General features: G+C 49.5%; 7 protein-coding genes across 7 annotated transcripts; 4 read left to right on the top strand and 3 right to left on the bottom strand.

Annotated features, from left to right (window-relative positions):
- Positions 1–241: 241 nt before the first annotated feature.
- On the bottom strand, positions 242–1503 carry FMAN_10423 (uncharacterized protein; the record flags this gene model as incomplete). The annotated part of the gene is made up of 3 exons (XM_041821096.1): positions 242–638; positions 697–1184; positions 1246–1503. 3 exons carry the CDS (start codon positions 1501–1503, stop codon positions 242–244), a joined length of 1143 nt encoding a protein of 380 aa, XP_041686910.1.
- A 2522-nt stretch (positions 1504–4025) lies between these two features.
- FMAN_10422 (uncharacterized protein) lies at positions 4026–5298 on the top strand (the record flags this gene model as incomplete). The annotated part of the gene is made up of 2 exons (XM_041821095.1): positions 4026–4223; positions 4306–5298. The coding sequence occupies 2 exons, from the start codon at positions 4026–4028 to the stop codon at positions 5296–5298; spliced, it is 1191 nt and encodes a 396-aa protein (XP_041686909.1).
- Positions 5299–6031: 733 nt separating this feature from the next.
- Positions 6032–7271, bottom strand: FMAN_10421 (uncharacterized protein; the record flags this gene model as incomplete). The annotated part of the gene is made up of 3 exons (XM_041821094.1): positions 6032–6952; positions 7004–7147; positions 7206–7271. 3 exons carry the CDS (start codon positions 7269–7271, stop codon positions 6032–6034), a joined length of 1131 nt encoding a protein of 376 aa, XP_041686908.1.
- Positions 7272–9404: 2133 nt separating this feature from the next.
- FMAN_10420 (uncharacterized protein) lies at positions 9405–11063 on the top strand (the record flags this gene model as incomplete). Its single annotated transcript, XM_041821093.1, has 5 exons — positions 9405–9764; positions 9831–9926; positions 9989–10636; positions 10690–10810; positions 10864–11063. 5 exons carry the CDS (start codon positions 9405–9407, stop codon positions 11061–11063), a joined length of 1425 nt encoding a protein of 474 aa, XP_041686907.1.
- Positions 11064–14392: 3329 nt separating this feature from the next.
- FMAN_10419 (uncharacterized protein) lies at positions 14393–17316 on the top strand (the record flags this gene model as incomplete). Its single annotated transcript, XM_041821092.1, has 5 exons — positions 14393–15187; positions 15243–15442; positions 15496–15655; positions 15705–16443; positions 16496–17316. The coding sequence occupies 5 exons, from the start codon at positions 14393–14395 to the stop codon at positions 17314–17316; spliced, it is 2715 nt and encodes a 904-aa protein (XP_041686906.1).
- A 1195-nt stretch (positions 17317–18511) lies between these two features.
- On the bottom strand, positions 18512–19630 carry FMAN_10418 (uncharacterized protein; the record flags this gene model as incomplete). The annotated part of the gene is made up of 4 exons (XM_041821091.1): positions 18512–18796; positions 18851–19351; positions 19402–19529; positions 19588–19630. The coding sequence occupies 4 exons, from the start codon at positions 19628–19630 to the stop codon at positions 18512–18514; spliced, it is 957 nt and encodes a 318-aa protein (XP_041686905.1).
- Positions 19631–20086: 456 nt separating this feature from the next.
- FMAN_10417 (uncharacterized protein) lies at positions 20087–22416 on the top strand (the record flags this gene model as incomplete). Its single annotated transcript, XM_041821089.1, has 2 exons — positions 20087–20584; positions 20650–22416. The coding sequence occupies 2 exons, from the start codon at positions 20087–20089 to the stop codon at positions 22414–22416; spliced, it is 2265 nt and encodes a 754-aa protein (XP_041686904.1).
- Between the last annotated feature and the right edge of the window lie 2665 nt (positions 22417–25081).

Below are 25081 nucleotides of genomic sequence, written 5' to 3'. Positions count from 1 at the left end.
AGAGCCAACTTTACCACAAACTCAGAGGAACGTCATGGTGAGCAGTTAAACCAAGTTCTTCAAATCCAGAGATAATCATGGTGGTGTTTCCGTTTCATTATCTATACCTTGTCAATTCACTTCCATACACTCGAACTCCAAATGCAGTCCAAAACCTTGACGCACATTTCGCTTACACGACTCCTAGCACCGCTTATACTGATGGTTCCCTGGTTCCTTACACATATCTGTAAAAGGACATCTAGCTTCTGAATAGGCTACCAAGAACATGTCCGACAAAGTAGCCACGATCCCTACCCCAGGCTCTGACTATGATCTCCTTTCCTATTCTGACCACGTCCTTCTGTTGCGCAGCATCGCCCCATCCTGGCGTCTGAGATCCAAAGCAGATCAAGTGAACGCCAACATGGATAACTGTGCGGTAAGCAAACTCATCACTCACGGCACCGTAGCCATCAGCAAATGCCCGGATCAGCCACTCCCCTGCAGCAATGTCCTTGTACAGCTTGAGTTGCCAAAGCTCAGCAATGGCCTGGCCGAGATCTAGAGGCCGAACAGCAATCTGAACCATCTCCCAGTCAACAATACGAATGGGAGTGTGAGTGCCTTTTGCCAGAGGAGTGTCAGGGAGTAAGATACTGTTTGTAGTCAGCTGACCGCGGTCTCACGATAAGCAACACCAACACGAGGACTCACTTTCCGGTCCAGAAGTCACCATGAATGGGATACAAGGCCGATTCATCTGCAAGTTCCCCGGCAGCCAGATCACTGACACCCTGTAAAACGTCCCTTGCGTCGCCAAGGATCTCGGGGTGTCGATCCACCACCTGTAGCAACTGTTGGTAATTGATCATGTTCTTGAGACCCTGCATCTCCCTGTTCCCCGCAAACGTCTCTCGTAGGGCTGCTTGCTTAGGTTCTTGGCTCCAGCCGTGGAACGTGCGAAGCCAAGATCCAAGACCATGGCCGAGCTGCTCGCATTGCTCTTTAAGAGTTGGTGGTGTGGGGGCAGCGTAGTATTTGAGGGCATAGTCTTTCAGACTGAGAGCTTCTGAAAGGTACTCTTGGACTTGAGTATTGCTATCTTGGTTGAAGTAATATGTCTCTGGAGTTGATATTCTACACGATGGCGTTTCTGTCGGGGGTAGTCCAGCAAGCTGGACAAGAGACTCATACTCGATAGCCTACAACGGTGGATGTCAGTCAGCAGAGCTTGCTGCTTAGTATTCTCAGTATCGCACTCACACATCGAGAAGTTGCAATCTTGAACGCAGGATGAAGTGCAACATAGCCCTCTCCCTGCTTGATCACGACGCCATTTAGATATTTGTCTTCACCTGATGGCTTCTCAAGAATAGCATGGTACATAAAGTTGGCAGTACCACCACTGAGCTTTCGTAGGCTTGAGGGGGCAAATGGGGTTTCTTTGAGGACTTGCTCTACCTTGGACCGAATTTCTTGTTCGGTATCTGTGGGAATGCTGTGTTGTTCGTGTAAAGACATGGTGAATCGAAGTGGGTGAATGGATGTGGAGTGATGAAAGTAAAACAGCGACAGGTGAAGAGGTAACTATGGGTGATTATTGGACGTGTTAGCGGTGTTGTAGGACACTGAAGATGTCGCAGTGGTCCGAACAATTGATTGACTGGCTTCATATTGACTACTTATAACCAGGATCAACCAGAGCGTTTGTTTGCTTGAGAAGAAGTGAATATTTCCATTCCACAACTAGACCGACTATACAGACTCGGCAAGTATCGAGCGCGTTTAGTCGATGGGCTGCATTCGCCGGTGACTCAATCAGTAGAAAAGAGTCATCGTCCTATGGCTTGCGATAGTGTTCCAGGGAACATACTGCCTTTTGCAATATCTGAGGTTGATTATCAATCCATTCTTCTACTTTCACCTGTTGCACTTGGAGGCATTGAATTAATTAACAGCTGGTTCAACGAGTGTTTCGTCGTCATGAAACCTCCCCCATTGTAATTCTCCACCAGCAAGCGTCTATTCGGCTCGGAGCGAAACAGGGAGGGAACCTCGTCATATATAGATAGCATGAAACTCTCTGAATCTCAATATCTTAGCCGCTGGGCATTATGATGTAGTATGTATGGCATGGCATCGTCTCATATTATGGACTCTTGTCGAAGCGCCTTGTATCAGATTAAGCGATCGACCAGGTGGTCTTGGCCTGACCAGGCCGGGCCTCTATTATTATCTCTTACTTTATATCAAGTCAGCTCGAGCAGTTTGTCACCAATCGAGATGACAGTTCTTGGCTAGACGCAGCATATGCAGGCTGATGATGATGGACGCATGACATGAAAAGAGGACTAGAAAACCCCCCCCCCCCCCCCAACAAAACGAGTTGCAAGAGCTGAAATCGCCAGATTCAGTCACAGAATAGGAACAAGCCACTTTCGTGATCGTTTTCGGCTGTGGAATGTGCGGGCGGTTCAATTCAGCTGCCTTGTTTGCACAGCCAGTATCGATTTGATCATCCACTCAAGATGACCAAAGAGACACTGCCCACTGTCATCTTTCACAAATAGTCAATTTCTCTGCCTGGTGCTGGTGCTGGTGATGGTGATGGAGGGTGGTAACGTCAGGCGATACGTAAGACTGATAGATTAGTAGCTAGTAGTAGCTTAAAACGAGGCGTGCACACGCTTCTGTGCTGTACATATTTGTTCAAGGGCCTCGAACCTCCATGATGCTTCCGCCACCTGATGTAATCCCGTTCTGGAGGAAGAGGGGATCAACAGGTAAAAGAACCTTAATCAGATTGAACCCCTCTTTCATTCCTTGGTTCACCAAGTCCAATTCCGAATGCGAAAAGGTCTTGATTGACTGTTGATGGTGTCCGTTTTCAAGTCCAAAGTACTAAGGTAGGCACCTACTATCCCAACAGGCAAACCGTAACACGCTTGCTTCTTCTTTAACTACTTCCATTTATTTATATAAACTTCGTTTTCTATTAGTTTAGGTTAAAAAAAAACAAAAGCTACCTAGAGTACCTACTGAGGTGGACCTTTAACGCCGCATTGTTTTGGCCGCGAGCAGTGCATCTCAAAGAAAACGCCAACTGATTCGACAACATCGCTTCTTCAAAACGCCTGAAACGCCTACGGGCAAACTCAACATGCAGGACACCCGATACTTGGCACTCAACTAAAAATACCTGAGCCGTCACTGCAATTTAGCGGCAGTTTCGCTTGTTGCGCCTTGTACCGAAAAAGTACCGGGCCTGCAGATCTGCAACTTGGCTTATTGCTTAGCTCTGAGTTAGTTACGTCCCCCCGCCTCTTTACTGGGCTCCCGTCTGGTCTGGTCTGCGACAATCTTCGTTCCTCTCCGTTGCCGCCGATCAAATCAAAAACACCCTTTCCCTTTCTTCTCCTTTCTGTCTATATCCTTTCCAAAGCCGCAAATACCTTGCAATCGTCGTTCATAATTCCATCATCTCTCGTCCCTCTTTCTTTGTCTTTATCCTTTGCTCCATCTGCAGCATCTGTCTGCATCCAATACCTACGCCCTGTGGCTACTAAATACTCCGGCATTTCATCACAACAATCAACAAACATCCAATCCGATCCGATCCCAACCTAACACGACAACCACAAACTTCACTGCCACCACCAGTCCCAGACTCATCTCCTCAAGTCTCACTACCTGAACTCTGTATCAGCATAACGTTCCACGCCCGCAAACCCCATCGTCTCGACTTCCACAACCTTCTCCTCCTACAAGCATTATATCCTGGTTTCCAACCCCTGCTTGTAACACCAGCCTTTCGACAATCGAGAGGCCCATCGTTCTCTCAAATTTCACAACGAAGCCTTCACTTCTTGTCTGCCATCAACTTCTAGACGCTTGTTCGGTTGACTACTCTGATTATTTCATTGCCGCGCAAACCTTCGAATCGAACGCTTACCCTTCTCCTTCACGAACCGTCAATGTTCGTGACATCACCACCACCATCATCATTCTCGTACTCGATACCGTTCGCTGAAACATAGTAAACAATGGCCGGAACTCTCGTTGAAAGGGCCGCGCATCCAGTCAATACATCTTCTCTTGATACCAAACTCGTCGTCTCTGCTCGTCCTCGCAGCCAGTCTCACCTTGAGGCTGCCTTTTCTCCTGTCAACAACGACGGTTGTTTTGACTTTGACCGCGTGTTGAAGAGCGGCTATGTCCAGAAGCGCACGCAAAAGACAAAGGTTAGCATCCGCCGCCAATGACCCTTTTTGAAGCATCACGTCACGGCTTCCAGCTCTTGTCCAGTACTGACTCCTTTTCTAGAAATGGAAGCCTGTTTACCTTGTCTTGCGACCCAACACCCTCTCTTTGTACAAAAACGAGAGCGAGTCTCGACTACGACATCAGCTTTACTTATCCGAGCTTACAGCCGTCGCCGAATTGAAGGACCCCAAGCATAAGCGCGAGCATGTTTTTGGCCTCTTTTCCCCGTCTCGCAACTACCACTTTCAAGCGAATTCCGCCGAAGATGCTCAGGAATGGATGGACTTGATCCGAAGGGATGCGCGTATCGATGAAGAGGAGGACGAGATGTTCCTTGCCAGCCCACGTGCCTCCCAACAGCCTGGCAATGGCATCAAGCCGGTTTCTATCAGCAACAACCGACCAAACGAACATGAGCGCTTCCTTTCCAGCTCTCCGGAACCAATGGCATCATCCGCCCCCAGATATGTCACCTCGGCAGGGGGTGGGAGAAGGTCGTCGATACTAGAGTCTTCGGGACTATCGGGTGCGGAGTTCGCATCGCACTCCGACCTTTCCGACAATGAAGCTTTCCGTCCCCAGGACTCGTCCTACGATAGTTTGGCCGTTCAATCGCCTGGCAAGCTACCCCCAGCAGCTCGCCCATTAGGCCAAGGTATCCGATCCGCAAGCCAAACGAGCGTGTCTAATGTTGAGCAAGACCCCGACCGTGTCATATGGCAAGGCCGGCTCTACCTCTTGCGTCACCGACGTGGCATGCGCCAGTGGAAGGATATGTGGGCTGTGCTTCGCCCACGCAACCTCATTCTCTACAAGGACGAGTCTGAATACACAGCTCGGTGGATTTTACCGCTCTCCGCAGTTGTAAATGTTGTCGATCTGGACCCTCTCAGCAAAAGCAAGAAGCATTGCCTTCAGGTTATCACTGAAGAAAAGAGCTACCGCTTCTGCGCTCACGATGAAGATGCCCTTGTTCGCTGCATTGGCGCTTTCAAGAGTTTGCTTGCTAAACGTCGCGAACTTGAGGCTCGCGCTGCCGCGACAGCCACATGACCTAAGCGCGAAATAGACCTCACGGGATCTAGGCCTCGTGAGACCCAATGGTGTAAATGCACCCAAGATGAATCATGATGATTAACGTTTTCTTTGTCGGTTTTCTTTGTCATGCGACAGCGGCCGTGCTGTTTTCCTTGTATTTCTTGGTCATTGTTCATGGCGAATACGTTACTTGATAGACGAGAGAAAGGAAAGAAAAGAGGAGGGGAGCTTCTTAACAAGTTGTATATGTTTCTCAGCGTCTGTTCATTTAGCGAAAGCCTCCTATTTCGTTGTGTACATAAAACATGATATCCCTGGTACTTAGCACCATCCTGTAGAAACCTTCCATACTCATCCAATATTCTTAAGTCGAGAACATCATTGTGAGCTTGACCCAAAACCCAAACACCTGTCCATCCATGTCTACCGATGCATTCTGAGCCATTACAAAACGCCGAAAACAAAACCAAATCGAAAATCGAAGATGCCAAGCTTTTTATACACAAACATTATTGTTGAGCTTGATTGTGCCATGTTGACAACTGCTGATATAGCTTTGCCTGGTTTGTCTTGGTATTGGCCAAGATAAAGTGATCTTGGCATAAATCCAAATAAGTAACTGGACAATGAGTGTCAGAGTCCAGATGGCCGAGTTTCGTGGACGATGTGCGCAACAACTATATGCGAACACCCGAAAAAAAAAACACCACTGGATCTTTGGTGCGGAGCGGCTTTGTGCGCAAGATCGCTATATATTCTCAAGGAGAAAGGTATCGTCAAATTCGCCATAGTTTAGGTTGTCATCATCCCGGTCGTTCATGAGGGATTCAAAAGTAATGTCGTCGGTTCCATCGGCGAGACCGTCGCCTGTGCCGAGACCACCGAAAATCTCGTCATCAAAAACAGAATCATAATTATTGTTTGACATTTCCTGTGAGGCTCCCAGATTGTCTGTATCCATTGGCAGATCTTGTTTGGGTGCGTTATCGACAGATCCAGCAGGCAGTTGCGAGATGCCATTTGTCTGAGAAGTGTTGTTGGTGGGCAGGATGTCGTCCAGACCTAGTATATCATCATTACCCTCCGGGGGAGCAAATGTTGCAAGGTCAAAAGAAGGTTCCTGGGAATTAGAAGGGTTCTGCGAGTCGTTGTTTGTCGGAGCCAGCGTGAACTGCATATTTGTAAAGTTGAGTTCTGAATGTGACCCGTCGCTAGTAAGGTCTGTCACGTTATTGTTTTGGTTGTCCACAGGCTTTTGCTCCATGATCGGCATAGGAGCCATCGGAGCGGTGGCAGCTGGAGCTGAAGTCGGGGCAGTAGGAGAAATTGCCTTGGAGTTGGTCTGTTCAGGTCCAGTACTTGGAACTACAGATGGTGTGGTCTCATCATTCGGCACACTGATAGGTTGGCCGACATCGGGAAGCCCCATGCCCATGTCAGGAAAGGGGGCGACTGGTTTGTTGGTCTTGATCTCTGTCATATGCTGATCCTGAGGGGGAGGGGGAGGGGATGATTCAAGGTCGATGACCATGGGAGATTTGGACTGAGATTCAACTGGTTGAGGTTGTGGGGGTTGGGATACAAGAGTAGGTTGACTTTGCTGGCTCTGCTGCTGTTTCTGTTCTTGTAGACGCTTGATATCACGCATGAGAACAGACTTGGCATCGATCTAAGATAATGTGAGATTTGAGTCGTTGAGGCGATGCTCGAGGCGACTTACAATATCCCATTCGAGCTTGTGTAAGGCTTCCCGGAAACCGTCAATAGACTCGGGCAGCTTGGACTTGAGGGTTGACTGGGTAGACTGCGTACTCCCTTGGGCATCCTTGCGGGAAGCTCTGAGAGCCTTTCCAGTATGTACCAGCTGTAACGAGGCATCAGAAATTTGGTCAAGTCATTATAAGGATGGAGGTGACACTTACGACATCGTTGACCATATTCTGCAAGACATCGAGCGGGTCCGGCTCCTGATGAGGTTGGGAAGCCATGGCCGTGCCAGGCGACAGTTCTGGTATTCTGGTAGATACTGAGAAGCCGTTCAAGCAAACTACGAGAAGTTATGTTAGTTTAGCTTCAAAGGACGGTCAGATAACTCTCGTCGTTGCTGAACAAAGCCAGGGAGGAGAGAGCCCAAGAGGTGTACTCCTTGCTGGACCCAGTTCAGCCCCCCAGGTTAAGTGTTAGGCGCGTCCAGGAACGACATCACGTGCACCTCACTAGAGGTACCTACCTACCTTAAGGGTTGAGTTGGATGGACTCACTGACAAGGACAACAACAGTGAGCAACCAACCAAAAGACTCACTGACAATTGAGAGTTGGTACATTCGCATCTTTTTATTCTTACCTACCTGCCTCAGGTACCCAGGTAAATTCTGGGAGCCGCTGAGGGCCTGGCAGTTTGTGCATGAACCATATGAGTCTTGATCGGTCGTTCCTGGGCTATCTATACCACCACTTACACCTTTGCCCTCCTGTCATGCCCTCTGGGTTCTGCAAAGCTCAACGTTGCTTTCATTCTTGGTCTCCAGCCAAGCCTGCCTTTGACACCTTTATATAAACTTTATACCCCTCAAGTATTCAATTCCAGGGGAATATGCAAATGCTCTATCATGCCAGTAGGTAGGTACTAAAACCTATGTATGTATGTTACTAACATGCACTCCCCTCCACCATCTGTTGCAAGGATAACCTATGCCAATATAGTCATGTGTGATAACCTATGTGACATGATACAAGCTACCCACCTACTTGGTGTCCCAGCTCAGCCCATGCAAACCCGTTTCCCGCTTCTCCAAGGTCCAATGCAGTATGTTCGGTTCTATCCCATTCCCCTCTTCCTTCATTCTCAACCCTGACACTTTGGTCGAATCAGGCGTCTAGAAGAACAGACAACCAATCGCTGATCAATATACCAGCATGGTCTGTTGGGCTTCGATAGTTGGTAAGGGAACAAGTACCTTGCCTTACCTTAGTACCCTTAGTAGGTACGTAGTAGCCAGGTGAGGAAAGAAAACTCAGGACCTTGATCCTAAATGACAAAAGGATCTAGGTAATATAGCCTAAGCTTCAGGTGACTTTTGCTGAGTTTATTTTGACATCCCATACCAAGGCCTGATGTCTTCTTGCCCCCCTAGGCCTTGGTACCGGCCAACCCGTGTGCCTTACCTCACTCACTGTATGATGAACTGTGCAGTGAGAGAGGTACAGGGCGATATGTAAGGCTATGTATGCCCCTCCATCATCCGCTACTCGTCAGCTTCTTCCTTTACTTCTCTCCTCTCAAGCATTCATAGTCATAATATCGTTGGAGTGGTCCTTGTATCAGGTTTCCTTTGGGCTTTTACGGTTCCTTTCGGTTCCTCCGTTCAATTTCCTTTCATATCATCAACTTTCACCGTCGTCTCACGCTGCTTCTCTAACATAGTTAGCTCTCTTCCGTTTCGCCATCTTCTCTCTTGTTGCTCTCAACTTATCTCTTTATTCGAGTCGGTTTCTGCTTTTTCTGCGTGTCTTTGCCGGTCTTCGATTCTCGTGCGCGCCAGGCTACGGGGAAACACCATCTGCACGCCTTCTTTCAGCCTGTCGACCAGCTCTCATCTCCATCAAATTAAACCCCCCCACGTCTCACAACCGGCCACGATCAAGCCAAGGCCACCGTCTCGTTCCGCTCCTGTGTTACAGTGCCAAACCGCCCGCACGCAACAATTCGATCGCCCCTCTCCGAAAGCTTGCACCTTCGTTCGCGTTGCCGTCAACCGCTTTTTGGAGATTTCTTGACGTTGGAGTTTCCACTGTAGCCTCCCACCCCAGTCCCAAAGCTTTCGTCTGGACCCCGTTGTCAGACCAGACCCAGACGCGGGCCCCTCTCTCTCCTTGTGCCCACCCGTGTCACTCTTAGCTCCGGGTTGCCTACTCGTCCAGTTGGACCCCTGTCCTGTCAAACGCTAGGAGGCACAGGTACATATTGTCACCGACCGCCGACTCTCCACCTCGACCGACCGACTTCAGTACAACGCAGCTCATAGGTAGCCTCCAATTCCTCTTCTACCTCTGCTCTGTCGTCCTATCCTTCCGCTACTCATCCTTCTTGATCATCACCCCAGACACGATATCATACAACATGGCCGATTCTGGAACGCCCTCCAACCCAGGCCAGCTGCCTCCCCCCCCTCAGGCCGTTGCTGGCGCCCCTGGCTTCGAAGCTGGCCAGAATGGACAGCCTATGGCCCCTCCGCCTCTGCATATCCCTCAGAATACCAACCCGATCCCGACTGCCATCACCTCCCCCAGATCCGCTGCCGATCAAGGAGGCATCATGTCGCCTACCAGTGCAGGTGGCTTCCGGCGTGCTGCCCCTGAACCCAACAAGCGTGCCCTATACATTGGTGGTTTGGACCAGCGTGTAACTGAGGAAGTCTTGCGTCAGATCTTCGAGACTACGGGTCATGTTCAGAATGTCAAGATCATTCCCGACAAGAATGTAGGTCTCGCAACAACCCTAAGAAATTTTGCGGATGTGGTATGGTGGGCTAACAATGCTTCACAGGCGCGTGGTTATAACTATGGCTTTGTCGAGTATGATGACCCTGGTGCCGCTGAGCGTGCTATGCAGACCCTCAATGGACGACGAGTTCACCAATCGGTACATTGGCCCCCAGCGAAATCCAACAACATCTCGAACGTCGCCCGCTAACCGTAGCTTAGGAAATCCGTGTCAACTGGGCCTATCAGTCGAACACCACAAACAAGGAGGACACCTCGAATCATTTCCACATCTTTGTCGGCGATTTGTCTAACGAAGTCAACGATGAGGTCCTCCTTCAAGCTTTCTCTGCTTTTGGTTCCGTCTCAGAGGCTCGTGTCATGTGGGATATGAAGACCGGCCGATCTCGAGGTTACGGGTTTGTTGCCTTCCGCGATCGCCCTGAGGCCGAAAAGGCCCTGAGCTCCATGGACGGCGAGTGGCTCGGCTCGCGAGCCATTCGATGCAACTGGGCAAACCAGAAGGGCCAACCTTCAATGGCCCAGCAGCAAGCTATGCAGGCGATGGGCATGACGCCTACCACCCCTTACGGACACCACCAGTTCCCAGCACATGGCGTCGCTAGTTACGAGGTTATTCTGACTCAAACTCCCAGCTGGCAGACAACTGTCTATGTCGGCAACCTTACTCCTTACACAACTCCCAACGATGTGGTCCCTCTGTTCCAGAACTTCGGGTTCGTTGTTGAGTCTCGATTCCAGGCTGATCGAGGTTTTGCTTTCATTAAGATGGATACCCACGAGAACGCGGCCATGGCGATCTGCCAGATGAACGGGTATAACGTTAACGGACGGCCTCTCAAGTGCAGTGTATGTTTTACCTGTGTTGCAATTGAGAGATGACAGCTGACAATTGACCACAGTGGGGCAAGGACAAGACGCCCAGTGCTCAAGGAGCCTTTGACCCTGCCCAGCCTTACAGCCCACAGAGTGCTCAAGCTCCTGCCTTCCCAGGCACGCCTACGTACTATCCTCAGTACGGTGGTAAGTTAAATGCCAGCAAAGCTTGATCGTAGTAGTAGCTGACAATGACTTAGCCCAGTACGGTGGACAGCCTGGAAACTATGGTGGACCACAAACTGGATCACCGGCCGGCTATGCTGGATCCCCCATGGGGTATGCTGCTCCTCAAAGCGCGGGTGGCTACGGCAGGGGCCAACAGCCCCCCAATGCTGAATGGGCCCAGCCTCGCCCTGGACAGAACTTCAACAATGGATTTGGTGGTTATCAGGCCTAGGTGGCAACAACCAAACCAGAGCAAGACAACCCAAAAAGCTGGACGAAAGCTGGACATGGTGGTATCAGGGCGGAGGTGTCTACCACTTGATCATGCCCCGGGACGGGTTTCTCTTTGTCCGCTTTTCACGATTCCCCTTTCTTCCTTCACACGTTTCTATGGATTTCTCTCTTGTGCTTGCTTCTGTTGCTTCCATTACTCTTTTCTCAGTATCTTCAAGCATTATTACAGTTCAGGCCTGTGATACCCCAGTTCCGTGTTATGGGGGAAAAGGGGCAACTTTCCTCTTGCTGACAAACGGATGTATGCATTTCGCTCTTCTCTTCTCTTCTATTCCTGTTTCGTCGATAAAAGTCAGGGACCGCCATATGTTTCTCAAATCTCTCTCAATCTCAATCTCCTTCTGTACGAGCGCTAATTCTAGGATACCACCAACATTTCTTCACCTTGACTTTGTTGCAATAAGTCAGGAGCCAGTCTGGCATTTCAAAATTCCCTATCTGACGACGTCATGAGCGTTTCATCCATTCTTGTGTCTCATGGAGCATCTGATTGATATTTCAGTGGCTGGCGAAGGGGGTGGCAGTTCCATTCCATGGATTCTCATCTATGTATTTAGCGGCGACCTTTTTCTTTCTTAACGGGACATTTTTCTTCTTTCTCCTTTTTTCATTAATAATTCTCGCGCACGATATGATGGAACAACGACTTGACGACTCTGTAAGATTGATGACAAAAGGTGAGGAAGTGGAAAATGTCGGGGATACGCAAGTTGGGGGCGTCGGTGAATGTTACTCGAGATGCATAGGGTTCTCGAACAAAATTAGGTGGCAAGATGGCGGCAGTTGATGAAGTGGATGAATAAAATAACAAGACTTTCTCGCTCAACTACCAGTCGTGGTACCCTCGGCTTTTCTCTGATCAATTGGATAATGGCGTAGGGGTGACACCACAATCGAGCCGTTCTGCCAAGACGTTGCCGGCCTTCAAAGTTCCCATCTCGATAATGATGCCCAAGCTGAGAAGTGAGGTTTCTACATATGAACTGGCGTAGCAACGGGTCTACGGAGTACGTGTTAGATATTTGGCACCAGTGAACCCCAGTAAAGGCGTAAACAGACACAGGAGCCACGTAGGTTCAGATTGGATGGATGGCAAGCCCATGAAACGCCAACGAAATAAACGGGGCAGAAGAGGCTCTGGGATTTGATACCTACAGGCTACCGTCTTGTCCTACCAGATACGGTGAGAAGGGCCGGGAGCCGTGTAGAAAGTGAAACTTGATTTTTATTCCGTGGTAACTCCTCAGGACTCTGAAAAGGACGTCATTTTTGACATGGCGGATTAACTGGCTAACTAACATCCATCCATCTATGGCATGGGTAGTAATACGGATATTGAGCTGTAGATTATGACAGATCCCATGTTAATGATGATAACATACATAGGTACTGACGCAAGTCGAGGATACTGCCAATGATAATATATTTGTATTGGGAAATCGAGGTCGTAAGCTGACCGACTGAGGTAGGCATCAATCAATGGATGGCTATTTCCGGGGGCATATGTGTTGTGTGTCGCTCGTGTCAGCGATAGAGTCATAACCTTAAGCTTTTATATGTAGTAGCAGAGAATAGCAGGGAAGGGCTGATAACGACCCCGCTGATCAGAGGCAACAAGATACTGCATGTACTGTTAAAAAGTACCCTTATTTTGCCACGTTATAAATCGGATCAGCTCTGATTGCGCGTTGAACGGCAGAATATGTGCATCGTTGAGTAAAAGTCAGTGGTGATTTGACAGTTGATAGAGGGGGATCAACACAGCCTGTCCACTGCGGTGCCCCCGTTGTTGTTGTGGCAGGGTAGAGCAGCTAGAGCCGACTGGGAAACCAGCCTTCTCTTCGTGTACCACCGGCCTTCAGTGCCTTGCCCAGTTACCAAAGTTGGTAGCAGTAATAGTGGTGGGCTTCTTTTTGACTTTATGCTGTTGGCTGGCGAGAGACGAAGTGAACAAACTTGGGAGTCCGTAAAGAGGAACCTAGGTCAACAAGATTTTTACAGGCACTCACTTGGTCCAATGTGATTCCGTAGCTCAACTGTCAGTTCTTTTGTTTTACTGCAATGAAAGTTTTATATCCATAGCCTTGAATTGCTGCAAAGGATGTTTCAGTGTCTGAACTCGGCTCGTAACTCGTGTTGATGTGAGCAACCAAGGACAACAGCATGAAAGTTAAATCATGCGCAATCAAGGCATTGACCTAACTACCTTATCTATAGGTAGGTAGGTAGGTAGGTAGGTAGTCAATGGGATTTAATAATATCTCGCTGAGGCAGGTGGGTTTGTTACAGCCCAATTGAGGTGATATCAACCTTCTTGACTCTTGCCCTCTCTTATTCCTCTGGCATCCATCCACCTACACACAGTCCCCAACCCAACCTCCCTCTCACATCAACTCACCTACCATATAATGAATGGCTTCATTCAGCAACGCTCTTAAGACTAGAATCTAGAGCATCCCTTCCTATACAGCAAACTTCCTCCTCATTTTCCTTACCTTCTTAATTCTCGCTTCAACGCTTGAGTCCTCTGACGAACCAATACCTACCATCTACAGATACTTTAATTGACCTTGTTTTGCTTGACTTGGCTGCCCATATCCACCCCCGGGGCCTTGGCTTGGGCCTCCACTGTCTGCCCAATACGCCCTGCCCCCTCATCTCTCTTTACGGTACGGTACGAGACGACGGCACGATATTCTGAGAGCCTGGCGTGTCCATTGTTGCTCTTCTCAATACACACGCTGTAGCTGCTCTTAGTTCTATTAGGACGGCCTGGGTTAGTCTGTTCTCCCGCAATTTTGCCTAATCCGTTCCTACAGGACAGAAAAGGACAGGACCTGCGCAACGAGACCCAACTCGATCCATCTCCAACTTGGTGAGCGCACACTGCACCCGGCCCAACCAGCAATCAGCTGCCAGCCAACCATCACATCCCATCCATTTTCTCCGTGCTCTCTGCATTGGATTGTAGCTAGCAGCTAGCAACTCGACGCTACACTACACCATCCAGACCCTTCTCCTCTTATTCTCATTTTTCTCACTCCCATCCTTCGTCCTCCCGCCCCCCCGTCGTTGGGATCTCATCGACCGTCGACATCACCGTCTACGCCCGATAACCACGCATTACGCATCTCCACTCGCGACAACCACCACCACAACAACGATTTCACTGCTGAACACCGACCGCCTCTACTTAATCGCGGCGAGCAACCTGACGCTGTCGCCCTAAGCTGCTCGATTCAGCTTCCGCACCAGCCAGTCAGCGCAATGGATCCTCAGTGGCAGCAATATCCCTCCGCGAACTCGCCTGGCTCCTCGAGACGACACAACGGCAATCCCCAAGCCCCTCGAGACTACACCAACCAGCCCCCGCCTCAAGGCGGATACAAATACGACCAGTTCCACGGCGGCGCCCCCGTCCATTCTACTGCTCCGCCTGCTTCTGCTCCTGTTGGTAACCCCAACTCAGCCGCATCTCCAATCTCACCTTCGCAGATACGCGACGGCAACGGTGACGTCGCTATGCACGATGCTCATGATGCTCATGCTGGTATCAAGTACCCCATGAGGCCCCTTCATCAAGCTCACATGTCGGGCAGCCGCCCTGTCAACCTCCACTCACCTCAAGAGTCTTCTTCCGTCGCTCAACGATACTCGCCCATGGAGGCCCTGTCCCCCACTTCCCCTTACGCGCCTAAGTCGGCTTCAAACAGCCAATTCACAAGCCCGACCTCCCAGCGACAGTCGCCTACACGCCAGCCTGATTATTCTCAATCTCCATATTTCCCCGGCGCCCGCCAACACCAGCAAAGCCAGCACCTTCCTCCTATCAACCCTTACGCGTCCGCCAGTCAACAGGAAAATTATCCCTCTTCGGCTGTCGGCAATCTCGATGCTGCTTTTAACCTGGACCCCAAGTCTCCGAGACGGCCTGTGCCCCAGCAAGTGACAAGGGGCCCAGTACCCGAGTTCAAGCAACTCTCCTCGCCCTCAGATCTGCAACCTAAGGTCAATTCACAGCCTGCGTTCCGTCGCGCCAACCCTGAAGGCGGTTTCATCAGTGTATGTTTTCAAGCCTCTACAGCTTTCCAGACAAATTTACTCACGATATAATCAGCCTCTCCAAGCTCTTACTGTTCAATTACCTGCCACTTATCGCATCTGTAACCCTAGCTTCAAATATGAGTCGTCGCGCAATCCTCGCAGAGTCTTGACCAAGCCCAGCAAGGGCACCAAGAACGATGGCTATGACAACGAAGACAGTGACTATATCCTCTACGTCAACGACATTCTTGGATCTGAAGAGGCCGGCCACAAGTATGTTGTGTAAAATTGAAGTATGTCGCTTGTAATTCTAACAGACTCTCTAGAAACCGTTACCTCATTCTGGATGTCTTGGGTCAGGGTACTTTTGGGCAAGTCGTGAAATGTCAGAATCTCAAGACACAAGAAGTAGTGGCTGTCAAGGTCATCAAGAATCGTACTGCCTACTTCAACCAGAGCATGATGGAGGTTTCGGTCCTCGATTTGGTACGGCCATCAATTCCATACTTCAAAGGTTGGCACTAACAAAAAGTAGCTCAACACGAAGCTTGACAAGAACGACGACCACCATTTGTTGCGGCTTAAAGACACTTTCATTCATCGCCAACATCTCTGCTTGGTCTTTGAGCTCCTTAGCGTCAATCTTTACGAGCTTATCAAACAGAACCAGTTTAGAGGACTCAGCACTACTTTGGTTCGCGTGTTTGCCCAACAGCTTCTCAACGGTCTCGCACTGCTTAACAAGGCTCGTCTGATACATTGCGATTTGAAGCCTGAGAACATTCTTCTCAAGAACCTCGAAAGTCCCATCATCAAGATTATTGATTTCGGTTCAGCCTGCGACGAGCGACAAACAGTGTATACCTATATTCAATCTCGATTTTACAGGTCTCCTGAGGTTTTACTTGGTCTCCCTTATTCCTCAGCCATCGATATGTGGTCCCTTGGATGCATTGTGGTGGAGCTGTTCCTGGGACTTCCCTTGTTTCCAGGATCTTCTGAGTATAATCAGGTCTCGCGAATTGTTGAAATGTTGGGCAACCCCCCGAACTGGATGATCGAAATGGGCAAGCAGGCGGGCGACTTTTTCGAAAAGCGACAAGATGAGTTCGGAAGACGGACATACCAGCTTAAACCCATGGAACAATATGCCCGAGAACGTGGCACCAAGGAACAGCCTAGCAAGAAGTACTTCCAGGCCAACACCCTTCCCGAGATTATCAAGTCCTACCCCATGCCTAGGAAGAACATGAAGCAGAGCGAGATAGATAGAGGTAAGACCCGAACTGATAGTAATGTCATGTACACTCGTGCTAACCGTGACAGAAATGAACAACCGCATCGCGTTTATTGACTTTGTCCGCGGCCTTCTTACAATCAACCCTCTCGAGAGGTGGTCTCCCCAGCAAGCCAAGCTTCATCCGTTCATCACACAACAGAAGTTCACTGGACCTTTTATACCACCCATGAATCTCAAGTCTAGCTCGCTGAATAGGTCTCCAGCACCTGGCACCCAGCAACAGCAGCAGGCCGAAGCACTTAGCAAGCAGCGGGCTCAAGCGGCAGCAGCTCAACACCAAGCACAACAACAGGCTGCTTCGGCTGCTCCTACCCCTTATGTTAACCAGTACGCGCCTCAAGGTCATGCGCAACCGCAAATGTACGGAAACAACTCAATGTATTCTCCCGGAGGCAACCACGCCAACATGCCATCGGCATACGGCCAGCAACAACAACACGGGCAGTATGGACAAATGGTCATGTCCCAACCGCCTCAGCAGATGCCCCAGGGGCAATATGCACAAATGCCCCAGCCCAACATGTATCAGCATCAACAAGGTGGTATGAGGCCAGCACGCCAACGGGCTTCGACCATGGAGCAGCAACAGAGTGGTATTCCCGCTGCCATCCAACGAGTAGCTAGCCATCTCGACCCCAGTCAGCCGATTCGTTTACAGCCTAGCCCGGCGTACTACCCGCCCACTGGAGAAAGCATGGCGTCTGGCAGCATCGATAACCGCACGGCAGCAGGCCGAAGAGGTAGCCGCGCCCAACAGGGTGGTCGAGGCAACAGGGACTTCATCCGCAACTTGGAGGAGCGCACTTTGGAAGAAGGTTTTATGGGAAACCAGAGCACCTGGCATTGAAGTGGCGTAACCTAACGAGGGACCAGATGTCCGCGCCAATCTGTGATACGAGCGACTTCACTCGATAAACGAAGCCCTACCGCCGAAGTCTATGCGTCATAGCGTGCAACAGGCCGGAATTCATGGTTGGTAACGAAGCAAAATTCCATGGTGGTTCTAATGTACTAGAAGTCCGTCCTCCCTTCGAAACCCATGCGCCAACGAAGCAAGAGACGTCACACGCCATATGTGCATGCTCGGAATTATCCAGTCGACTTGGTCGGAATTGGCTAAGAGGAGGCGTGGCCCCAGGTCATGGTCAGGCAAATGGAACTTCAGCGCCAAGATCTCAGTGAACTCGAAGCAATGATTTTCAGACTCGATTACAAAGCTTCAAGCATTTATCACAGGAATAGGTTGAGCCAAATTACACAGATCCGTGATGAAAGGGGTAGTACTTTACAGAATTTCTTTGTCTCGACACGATGAAGCACGCCTCAGAAACGGCCGCAGAAGTTATGAGTTTACTCTCGGGGCGGCTTTCTATTTTTCTCTCGTTATGTTTCCTGTCGTCAGTATAGCACTTGGAGGGGCGGGGTTTCTGGTCAGGAATTCAACATGGTGCAGAGTTGCCAAATCTCGGCTGAATATTATTCATGCCTAGTGTAGCCTGGCTGTAGATATTGTCATGCTTGTCGCGACTTTTGGTGTACGATGACGGACGGACCACGCTTGGCATATCATGGGGTAAGGTTCTTGGGTTACAATTCCCATCTTGTAGTTGTATTGGTATTATTTGGGTTTGGGCGGCTTCAAAGGGGTCATTTCTGGGCGGACGAATCGAGGCACAAAATCATGAACTACCCCTGATGAATGCGAATGGGTCTCTATCCTCAAGTGATACCATTGTCGGGAGCTGGGACAGTGAGCCGCTTCTACATGGTCGTAACGGGTACCCATTTTTAGGGATACCCGAAATATAAAGAGAGAGAAAAAGATGAAATGATTAGCTTTAATAGCCCGTTTTGGACGTGTGAACCCCGAACGCCCAGCCCAAAATTTCGTTCACCCACTGCTCCCATTGTTGTGGTTCGCAGTAAAAATGGGCGGCATTTTCAATGCCGACAGGTCTGTTCTCTAGAAACCATATCCCAAAAAGTTTGCGAGGTAATCGCCAAATGCAATCAAGGGAAAACAAGAAACAGGAAATAATTCATCATCGCCCGGCGCGACCTCTTTGACCACCTCGGCCTCGTCGGTTGCCGCCCACGATTTTATCGCTGTACAACTGGTTGTTCCTTGGCAAGCCGTTTGTGGCGGTTGTGTCCATTAAATCAGGGAAACCCATCGAGCCATCAACAATGTTGTCGTTGGCGTTGGGTTTGTTTCCGCGGGTGCCACGGGGACCGCTTGGGGCGTTTCTTGGCGCATTGCTAGACGCAATTGTCTTGCTTGAAGGAGCCCCGAGCTTAGGGTAGACCTTAATGATTCTACCATCAGCCTGTAACAAGTTTTAGCAAGAGTTCGGAATAGAAATTGGTCCCGATAGACTCACGGTCTTATCGTTGAAGGTCTCGATTACTCGCTCACCACCCTCGCGCGATGCAAAGGCTAGCTCGAAGAGGAGGAATGGGTTTGACTTGACAATGCGACAGCTCAAAATCTCGCCTCCGATGGGAGTCATAGCGCTCTCGATATCAGCGGCTGTGGTGCCAGGGGCAAAGTTTTGTGCCATAATAGTGAATGGACCTGCGAGACCCCGAATCGTCATCCCCATGCCATTGCCATTGCCATTGCCATTGCCATTGCCAGCGCTACCCTTGCCTTTCACGACGTTGACTTGTTGTGGCGCGTCGCCAGAAGTGTCCATGCGATCCACGGCAGCGGACAGACGAGCAGCGCGGCGGTTGTTGGCTCTCTTATGAGCAGCATTGGGAGCTGAAATGCGAGAGCTTAGGTCGCCTGAGACGGAGTGATGCAGATCATGTGTCCATTCTCCGTTGACATTGCCAGGTGCGGGCTGGGCCGAGCGGGTGCCGATGGTGGAAGTTCGCTGCTGTACATGTTGGCTTCAACTACTCGCATCCTGTCTTTTGCTGTAGCTACCTTCTTGACGCCGACACGGCTTGCTAGTGATTGGCCGGGGGCGGACTTGAGCTTGGAGGGTGCGCTTTGGCGACGGTTCTTTGAGAAAATGCGATCGGCGAGGGCTTCGTTCTTCTTTCGCTCACGCCCTGAAAGACGCTGTCAGGGAAGGACATGAATAACTTGGGAACATTGATTGCAACTTACCCTCGTTGATGATCTTTTCGAAATCTGTGGCAACCTTGGCCATGATTGAGGCAGTATCAAGGAGACTCGTTACACGGCGGAAATGGATGAGTATAGTAAGATGAGTTCAGAAGGACAAGGGATGGCTGATGATACTTGGAGGATTAAACAATTCGCTTGTTTTGTCGTGTCCCTCCCTCCCTATAAAGGTTAAAAGAAAAGAAACGATGGCTAGACTGGACTGCGACCGCGAAGCGCGTCTCCAATTAGAAATGGGAGAGATTTGTTAGTGACCTGCAGGGGTATCCAGAAACCTACCTAGGGGTGGCTCTATGGTACCTTAGTAGGTAGTAGTTATCAGGTGCCTCAAGCGCGGCAAAGTTAAGCGCATCTCATGCAACGCCCCTCGCTCAGCTGATAAGATAGGAGTCTTCTTTTTTCCCCCAGTTGGTCGCCTCTAATTTTGGATGTGGAATTTCGTGATCAACCTAGTTACCTGCAATCAAGCAGCAACTCTTACATGGCTGATAGGTTACTGCATGGAGGCGCGTGCCTTCGAAGAGCTCTGCAGTTCGCACCGCGCCAGAGACTAGAGATTCGGCCTGCGTCTGCTTTTCAAACCCGTTCGTTTCAGCACTCACAGCGCATATTCAACTCGACGACGATACCGACTACCGAGGAGTCGACTACAGCTCAAGACGCAAACTCTATAGCTGATGCTATCACGAAAGATGCTCCAAAAAACCTCGAGGCACCGGCTGATGGACCTTTATGGAAAAAGAAGGAAAACCTTAGAATGGAGCGGGCCGTCAACAAGGAGTTACAATATCTGAACAATGACCCTTGGAAAGTTGCAGAATATGTCAGAAAAGCACTTGAGGCAAAGAAATTCGATCAAGCCCATCTTTTGGTTCAAAAAGGCAGCAAAGATATGCAATTGGTCGTGCCATGGAATTTCCTCTTGGAATATCTGCTTGACCAGCAACAAGTCAAGGCAGCAATCAAGCTGTTCAACGAGGTAGGCTTGAGATACAGCCTTCACTCAGGCTCTTGTCTCGTCTATGACACTGACATTATCTGAAGATGAAAAAGCGCGCTCAGTTCCCCAATGCGCAAACCTATACAACCCTGTTCCGTGGTCTCGCCAAGTCGAACCACCCTAAAACCGCTGTCTTCGAGGCTGTAAAGCACTACAACGCCCTTTTCAAGGACTCTCGCCTAGAACCAAACAGTACTCATCTGAATGCTGTGCTTAGCGTGTGCAACCGAGCGGGCGACCTGGACTCCATGTTCTCCATTGTCGACACTCTCAACGAGTCAACTCGAGCTCCAACTTCCTACACCTATACTACCATTCTCAATGCTATACGATTCAACACGCTTGATGGCTTGGAAAAATTGACGCCCGAACAGAAGGAGTTCAATCTCAAAAAAGGTTGTCAGCGCGCCAAAGCCATCTGGTCAGAAGTTATGAGTAAATGGAGGCAGGGACGTCTGATCATTGACGAGGAGCTCGTCTGCTCAATGGGTCGTATGATGATCATCTCAAGCGACACCAACGACAAGAAGGGGGTTCTTGATCTAATCGAACAGACAATGAACATTCCCAACTTGTCCAAAGTCAAAGAAATGCCAGCTGAGGAAGCTCGCAAGACAAATCCTCGCACCGGTCAAGTGGTTAAGAAGGATAAAAATGGTGTCTTTGTCAGTCCTGGGAACAATGCCTTGTCTCTAATCTTGAAGGTTGTGCTGCAGACGAAGCTCAACAGCCTGGGCATCAAATACTGGAATTTCATTCTTCGCGAATATAATCTCGAGCCTGACCGGGATTGCTGGTTGCGCCTCTTTAGTATTCTAAAGCAAGCCAAGGCAAGCGGTCATGCTACTGAGATTCTGGATATAATACCGGCGAGTATCACTGGACCAAACTTCTATCGCATAGCTTTTGAAACATGTGTTCGTGATAACATCAACCCAAACGTCATCAAGAATGCCAACCGCGCGCTCGACAGCATGGTGAATCACCTAGAGTTACCCGACGCTCATCTCATGCGCCTGTACCTCAACGTTTCTCAGTCTACCCACTATCACTTGCGCGCTCGTGCTAATGACGGGGACGTGGCTGGTGCCAAACGTGCCTATGGCGTCCAAATCACCGACGCGCTTGATCGTCTGTGGGTGCCCTACCGCAAACTACACGATCACTACTTCAAACAAGTCAAGGCTGAGACCAAGGAACAAAAGAGGGCTCTTTACAACGATCAACGCGAGGTAATTGCTCTCGCACGCATTATGTATGGATCATTCAACAAGGTCATTCAGCAGGAAATGCTCCCTGAGGAAGACCTCAAGAGAATACGCCCTGTCGGGGGACGCATCAATCGCGAGATTCAGGCCTTTTATGCCAACCGGGAGGAAATGGAACCCAACTTGCGCAAGACGAAGGGTCGCGGCAAAGCCGAGGAGGATATGTCCACACACGATGAGGCCATGAATACGGCCAACTTTTGGGACACCACTCAAGCAGGAAAGCCCCGATCCCTGAAGCAGACAGACCGACGGCAGTTGCATCGTGACAACGGACCAGGTGATGGCTACCGACGCGAAGAAAGCTCAAGGTCCGGACCAAGTCCGCCAAGGCGTGCCCCCTTCACGTACAATACATACCTTACAGACAGTCAGACGCCATCCAGAACGCAAGAACCAGAAAACGATCTGCGCCAGCGCAAAGACGGCACGCGGCCAGTGAGGCAACCCGATTATGTTGGCTATCGAGGACCCCATCCTAGCTGGGGCGCGACTCGTGACGACAGGAAGGCCGACCGCCGTTTTGGCAACCCGCGACGTTAAGGCTCCTGCATATTGGAGTTTAGAGTTACGCTTGGGTCTACAAATAAGAGCTTTCAATGGGAAAAGCTCGTGTAAAAATAGACTGATGTATGTACGATTGAGATGCAAAAAAGAGTGCGAAGATGTACTGATATAGCATATGGCGGCGTTTTGTTGGGCGATAGCATTTCTCTGCATATACAATACATCGCTTACACAATTGAAGCCTTGGTCCTGTTGAATATTTGTCATAGTCTAGGCCGTCACAAGCTTAAGCATGCAACGTTACTCTCCCATGACTATCCATTCTGCTCTATTTTTATCTCGGTCAAGAATAGGTAAACAAAAGTAGCCAGTCTCTGCTGCTAGTTCAATACCTTCTATTCTATGGCCAGCTTTATAGCTCCTTGTTAGGTCCATCCGAAACAACAAAATACCCTGGGAGCAATCAAGCCCAGCAACTTCACTCAAGTTCGAATTGAGACGACGAATCAAGATAGAGATCCGAGGCCACTGTACGATACATTGACCTGCTGCCTTGGCTGGATGATCGATCTGAGAGCTGTGATTGCGTATTCGACGTTGATGAATCCATGGCTGACGGTTGATCGCCTGCTTTGATAGCCAAGTAAGAACTCTCGAGTACATTTGTGGGTGGTTGAAACGTGGTGGCCGAGGTGCAGAACGGCGAGCACTGGCCAGGCTCTTGCATTGGATTATCTTGCATTGATAGCAATTTGTCCGAATTACCCTGAGTCCAGTTTGACGAAATCTGACCTATTTGCGGGTGGTTATAGCCTCCAGATTTGTTAAAACTGCCAAGGGAGCCGACTAGTGTCACAGGAGCAACTGAATCGCAAGAGGATAGGTGCCTCGTAATGGATAGTGTCTTGCGCTCTACAGGCTGTAGTGTAAGTGCTGCCGAGACCTTGGGACGCGTTGTGATGTGATCACACTTAGTAGTGGAGAGCAGCGATTTGTTTTCCAGACGCTTATCATCTGGTGCCGCTTCTATGCAAGCTCGCAAAGTATATGATCTTTCCAGGCTACAGCTAGACATGTCAGGAAGAGGATCTAACTGAGGTGGACCTTGGTCGATAACTGGTGAAGGGGGCGCGAATTCAGAGTCCTGCAGGAACGGCTTGGATGACTGGGAGGTCTGGATGCGCGACCCAAATGGAAATAGTGTATGGTTACTCGAGGAACTCCCATTGCGAGTCCATCTCTCCCTGGAGTATTGGAATGCGCTGCTGAGATCTTCCGCTTAAATAGAGTCAGGTACGCCGCAAGAGAGTACGCATTAGTCAACCCACCTGTGTTGAGGAGATGAGGAACTCCCGGGACTTCAGAGACAGACAGTTTCTCGAAGTTTGTTGAAGAGGAAACAGTCTTCCGTCGTTTCGGTTTCAACCAACGCGCAAGATGAGAATACGACGAATTCTGAGAATTTGATCTTTGACTTCTGCGCTGTGTTGACGTATTCTCGCTAGGTCCACTAGAATTAGTTTCTTCAGATCCATCGAGACGAGCCCGGCGGCGATTCAGTGGCAGTCTCTAGCTGCTAATCTTGCTGTGAGGCTTGGAAAGCTCAGGGAACGGAAGCGGGGGCTGAGGTTGAGGTTGAATCTTTTTCTTGAGCTTCGCCTGCCAGGCACCAAAGATACTGTTGGGCATGATGTAAGTAAATGAGGTATGGATGGGATCGGGTATAGATGGTGTGACAAGACAAAGATGGTTCAATCTTGACTGATGCTCGGTGAAAAAAAGGCGGCCTAGGTACATACTCAAGGTACTATACCTACTACTTACCTACTAACCTAGGTAAGGTAGGTAAGGTAGGTAAGATAGGCACCTACCTAGGTAGTAGGCAGGTAGGAAGACATCCACTGGTAGAGAGTACCTACCTTAGGTACCTAAGTACAGGAACAAGTTGAGAATTTGTGTTACTTTGGGAAGGGTTCTTTGACTGAGCTCGCAGTCAAATTCCATGGGTAGCTCTTTCGAAGAGCTTATAAAAGAATATCCGTAAGGAAGGAGTGAATTACTGACCAGTGCATTATCACCACCACCAACACCAATTGCCTAAAGTGTATCAAGACTAATAATCACAACGAATTTCTGGAAAGGGGATGTCCTGGAATTTCAGCTCCGACCTGCATTTCATTAAAATACCTACAAGCTGAACGTATGGATCTCTAATGCATGGTCAGGTAGTCACTGTCACTACCTATGGATGTATCTGACTGAGCCGACGGGAGAGATGACCTGCCGTTCATTGTGGGTCATCCTCCGTTCCGGGTGAGTGGGGCCGTACCGGGACGGCCGGCAACACACCTTGTTGGGCAACAAATGGATTTTTGGGATGTTCTTGACACAATGATATTGTCAGAAGACTAGCTGGATGAAGAAGAAGGATCTGAACTTGAGGGTTTTTTTTTCTTTCCCATTTGACCTAACTTATTCCGAGTAATGACGCGACACTACAACCAACATCAATTCAAAAAGCGGCCACTTAAAAACATCACGTTTATAAAGGCATTGACTGCAACCGCTTAAACAAATTGATGTCCTAACGGATTGGATATTGTTTAGTACCTAGTCAGTATATCGTATTGACTTTCAAGTGCAGTCGTAAAGGTGCAACGGCTGCCTGGGTTAAAGCCCTGACAAGAGTCTCGGCGGCACT

This window comes from Fusarium mangiferae (assembly GCF_900044065.1).
Source record: "Fusarium mangiferae strain MRC7560 genome assembly, contig: FMAN_scaffold011, whole genome shotgun sequence".
In the NCBI taxonomy this organism is placed as follows: domain Eukaryota; kingdom Fungi; phylum Ascomycota; class Sordariomycetes; order Hypocreales; family Nectriaceae; genus Fusarium; species Fusarium mangiferae.
Note: the sequence above shows the minus strand (reverse complement) of the source record. Positions and strands in the feature narration are given on the sequence as shown.